The 5,000-nt window shown below is 36.6% G+C and overlaps 2 protein-coding genes across 3 annotated transcripts in view; one reads left to right on the top strand and one right to left on the bottom strand.

The window, feature by feature from the left end:
* The window catches only part of LOC128363227 (transmembrane emp24 domain-containing protein 9), an 8,057-nt gene extending 5,686 nt beyond the window's left edge, over nt 1-2,371 (bottom strand). For both annotated transcript variants that reach the window (XM_053324176.1, XM_053324175.1), the window contains exon 1: nt 2,212-2,371. In XM_053324176.1, the coding sequence (XP_053180151.1) occupies nt 2,212-2,347 (136 nt within the window). In that variant the 5' untranslated portion in view covers nt 2,348-2,371. The remainder of the gene's footprint in view (nt 1-2,211) is intronic.
* An 804-nt stretch (nt 2,372-3,175) lies between these two features.
* tmem216 (transmembrane protein 216) overlaps nt 3,176-5,000 on the top strand; it is a 6,389-nt gene continuing 4,564 nt past the window's right edge. Inside the window, exons 1-3 of the mRNA XM_053323713.1 lie at nt 3,176-3,185; nt 4,644-4,657; nt 4,771-4,864. Of these exons, the coding sequence (XP_053179688.1) occupies nt 3,176-3,185; nt 4,644-4,657; nt 4,771-4,864 (118 nt within the window). The remainder of the gene's footprint in view (nt 3,186-4,643; nt 4,658-4,770; nt 4,865-5,000) is intronic.

Raw genomic sequence — 5,000 nt, forward strand, 5'->3', positions numbered from 1 at the left:
ATCAGGAGCTAAAATGAACATTAAATGGGTTTTTCTTCTCTGTAATCCTCCTGTTCATACTGACCATCAGAAACAAAAAGATTTTGCTACTAAAAACACTCTAACGCTGAAACATAGAAGATGAAGATGAAGACTCATTTAGACGCTGAAGCTTCAGATTAAACTTTTAAATACATTATTTTATTGTGAAGAGGTTTTCTAATGGTCAGTATGAAGAGGAGGAATCATTACAGAGAAGAAAAACACACTTAACCTTCCTAAGGGAGGAAGGAAGGATGGAGGAAAGAAGGAAGGTAGGAGGGAAAAGAGGAAAGAAGGAAGGTAATGGGGAGGAAAGAAAGAGAAGAAGGAGGGAGGAAGGAAGGAAGGTAATGGGAAGGAAAGAAAGAAAGGAGGGCGGAAGGAAAGGTCAGAGGAAGGGAGAGAAAAGTAAAGAGGGAGGAAAGAAAGAGAGAAGGAGGGAGGGAGGAAGGAAAGAAGGAAGGAAGGTAATGGAGCAGAAAGACGGAGAGAAGGAAGGAAAAGAGGGAGGAAGGAAGGAAGGAAGGAAGGAAGGAAGGACAGAGGAAAGAAAGAGAAGGAGGAAGGAAGGAAGGAAGGAAGGACAGAGGAAAGAAGGAAGGTAATGAGGAGGAAAGAAAGAGAGATGGAGGAAGGAAGGATGGACAGAGGAAAGAAGGAAGGTAGGAGGGAGGGAGGGAGAAAGGTAAAGAGGGAGGAAAGATGGAGAGAAGGAAGGAGGCAGGAAGGAAAGAAGGAAGGAAGGAAGGAAGGTAATGGAGCAGAAAGACGGAGAGAAGGAAGGAAAAGAGGGAGGAAGGAAGGAAGGAAGGAAGGAAGGACAGAGGAAAGAAAGAGAGGGAGGAATTAAGGAAGGTAGGAGGGAAAAGAGGAAAGAAGGAAGGTAATGGGGAGGAAAGAAAGAAAGGAGGGCGGAAGGAAAGGTCGGAGGAAGGGAGAGAAAAGTAAAGAGGGAGGAAAGAAAGAGCGAAGGAGAAGGAAGGAAGAAAGGAAGGAAGGTAATGGGGCGGAAAGACGGAGAGAAGGAAGGAAAAGAGAAAGGAAGGAAGGAAGGAAGGACAGAGGAAAGAAGGAAGGTAATGAGGAGGAAAGAAAGAGAGAAGAAGGAAGGAAGGAAAGAAGGAAGGAAGGAAGGAAGGAAGGACAGAGGAAAGAAGGAAGGTAATGGGGAGGAAAGAAAGAGAAGGAGGAAGGAAAGAAGGAACAGTCAAAACAGACGAGGTCAATTTGACCCAAGAGGACGACACGAAGGTTAAAGTTAATTTTAGCTCCTGATTGTTGGTTTAAGACACTTTAAAAAACTGAACTCGTCCTTTTTAATTCACATTTGACTCAAACACACTTTAGTAAAGTTACGAAACTCAAAACTACAAAACTATACAAAATAATAAATAGAACTGGAGATTAAGTTGTGATTTTTTTAGCAGTAAAATAAACTTTTAAAGTACATTTCAGCTCCTGACTGTTAGTTTAAGACACACTTATAAACCGTTGCTAAGATACAAACAGCTTAGTGACAGATTTAGGTGTGTTTATATGTCATAATGTCTAATATAGTGATTTTAATTGAAGTATTTAATTAGACTTGTGTGTAAAAGCTTGTACGTTACAGTCTTTTTGTTACTATACTTCCACCACAGCTCAAATAAGTCAAATCAAGTCAATATCTACCAAAGTTAATACCACTTTGTTCCTTTTGTTGAGCTAAAGTGGAAGAATATTAACAAAAAGATGCATTTTTAGTATAAATAACACACTTTATTTCACTTTATATCATTGCTGCTGTTCATACTGACTGTTTAAATGGTTGATATTTGACATATTTACAGTGATTTTAGTACCAAAGTCTTTTTGTTACTATACTTCCACCACAGCTCAACAGAGAAACATTAAGAGGGAATCTGATGTTAAAAATACTGTAAATAAATGTCAATATATCAAATATCCACCTTCAAACAGTCAGTGTGAACAGGAGGAATGATATAAAGTAAAATAAAGTGTATTATGTTGTTCAGTGATGTTTAATAATGTATATTTAACACTAAAACACTGTTGGATATTAACAGATTTAAGCAGAAACATCAAATATTTAACTTTAGCTCCTTTTAGCAGATTAGCTCAAGTTAGCATTTAGCTCCTTCCTCCTCCTCTTCCTCCCCCTTCCTTCCTTCCTCCTCCTCTTCCTCTCACCTATTATCATCGTCTCGTCGGGGATTTCCTCTATGAAGCATTTCTTCTCCGTCTCTCCGATGTGGAAGTAGAGAGACGAGACGAGGCAGCAGCAGAAGAGGTTGAGGAGTAAAGCTGACAACACACACGACACCATCTTTCCTGCAGGGAGAGGGAGACGACTACTGAGCATGCGCAGGGGACAGCAGTGCCACGTAAACCTATAGGGCTACTCCGACCAATCAGCGCGCAGCAGGAGGATTCTGGGTAGTGTAGTTTGTTATTTTAATGATTTTTCTTTAAAATCCAAAAAAACTAATAAAAATCTAATTTTCTGGGAGAGGTTTGGATTTTTTTTATTTTTTACACTTTTAATGATTTATTTATATACTCATATAAAACTATAAACATATATTCTTACTTAAAATAGAAAAAACATTGTTCATATAATATTTGGAGATACAATAGAATAGAATAATTTCTGAATTTCTGGGAGGCGTTTGGGATTTATTTTTTTAATTTATATATATACTTAATAAGAGTAAATAAATAAATGCAATAAACTGCAGTAAATAATGGCCTTTTTTTTTAGAAGTAATTATTTATTTATTATTTTTTCTGCACGCTTAAGGACTGCATCTCTATTTCGTTGTGCTTTGTACAATGACAATAAAGACATTGTATGAATAAAAATGTATTGTTCACGATGCTGGAAAATTGTCTTTGGCTCACCAACAGACACACAATAGACAGAAATAACATAAAAACTCAATAGAATGCATAAAAACTCCATAAAATACATAAATACATAAAATATGTAAGGTATAAAAATAAAAGTTCCTGTGTGCATGTTGATCATTCGCAAGTGCAATGAAGATATAATAACCCTGCAGTGTCACATTCAGCCTGTAGGGGGCAGCGTGGCGGGAAACACCGCTGAAGAAGAAGGAGCACTTCCGCCAAGCTGTTTCCATGGTAACTAGACATGGCGCCCGGTAAGTCCTACACTGCGTTTTACTGCATAAATCTGACTGTTTTTAATGATTATTGACTGTATTTATGGTTTATTATGGTTTTTAACGCGGTGAAGCTTCTTAGTAAACTTCGTAACGTAACTACAAACCGTTGTGAGGTCAGAAATACCCGCGAAAAGTTTTTATATCTTTGTTACTGCTTCTGTTTTAGCTTTTAACTACATCGCTCATAATACTGCAGTACTTTTACTGTAATACTGCATACTACATCACTATAATACTGCAGTACTTTTACTGTAATACTACATACTACATCACTATAATACTGCAGTACTTTTACTGTAATACTGCATACTACATCACTATAATACTGCAGTACTTTTACTGTAATACTGCATACTACATCACTATAATACTGCAGTACTTTTACTGTAATACTGCATACTACATCACTCTAATACTGCAGTACTTTTACTGTAATACTGCATACTACATCACTATAATACTGCAGTACTTTTACTGTAATACTGCATACTACATCACTATAATACTGCAGTACTTTCACTGTAATACTGCATACTACATCACTATAATACTGCAGTACTTTTACTGTAATACTGCATACAACATCACTATAATACTGCAGTACTTTTACTGTAATACTGCATACTACATCACTATAATACTGCAGTACTTTTACTGTAATACTGCATACTACATCACTATAATACTGCAGTACTTTTACTGTAATACTGCATACTACATCACTATAATACTGCAGTACTTTCACTGTAATACTGCATACTACATCACTATAATACTGCAGTACTTTTACTGTAATACTGCATACTACATCACTATAATACTGCAGTACTTTTACTGTAATACTGCATACTACATCACTATAATACTGCAGTACTTTTACTGTAATACTGCATACTACATCACTATAATACTGCAGTACTTTTACTGTAATACTGCATACTACATCACTATAATACTGCAGTACTTTTACTGTAATACTGCATACTACATCACTATAATACTGCAGTACTTTTACTGTAATACTGCATACTACATCACTATAATACTGCATACTACATCACTATAATACTGCAGTACTTTTACTGTAATACTGCATACTACATCACTATAATACTGCAGTACTTTTACTGTAATACTGCATACTACATCACTATAATACTGCAGTACTTTTACTGTAATACTGCATACTACATCACTATAATACTGCAGTACTTGTACTGTAATACTGCATACTACATCACTATAATACTGCAGTACTTTTACTGTAATACTGCATACTACATCACTATAATACTGCAGTACTTTTACTGTAATACTGCATACTACATCACTATAATACTGCAGTACTTTGAACTCATTTTACTTATTTTTATAATTTCTGTCAGTATTTATCAGTTTGACTCTAACAGCTGTATTTTCTTTCTTTCTCTGCAGGAAATCAGACGATTGTATCCTTCACATTAAAACTGATTCAGAGCTGCAGCTGCTCTGTATGCTTCCTTCTGTTCTGTCTCTGTATGTATTCTTGTGTCTTTCTTCCTTAACGTCTCCTCCTCCTCAGCTGTCCTCCACTCCTCTGCAGGTCCTCTTCTACCTCAACTGTTGGTACTTTGCTGCCTTCTTCGTCGCAGAGATCCTGATGTTCATCTATAAAGGTAAAAGGTTATTTTTATTCACATGATAAATGAATCAAGATTTAACCCTCCTGTTGTCCTCGAGTCAAGGAAGGAAGGAAAGGAGAGAGGAGGAAGGAAGGAAGGAAGGAGGGAAGGAAGGAAGGAAGGTAGGAGG

Source organism: Scomber japonicus, chromosome 8 (genome assembly GCF_027409825.1).
Source record: "Scomber japonicus isolate fScoJap1 chromosome 8, fScoJap1.pri, whole genome shotgun sequence".
Lineage (NCBI taxonomy): Eukaryota > Metazoa > Chordata > Actinopteri > Scombriformes > Scombridae > Scomber > Scomber japonicus.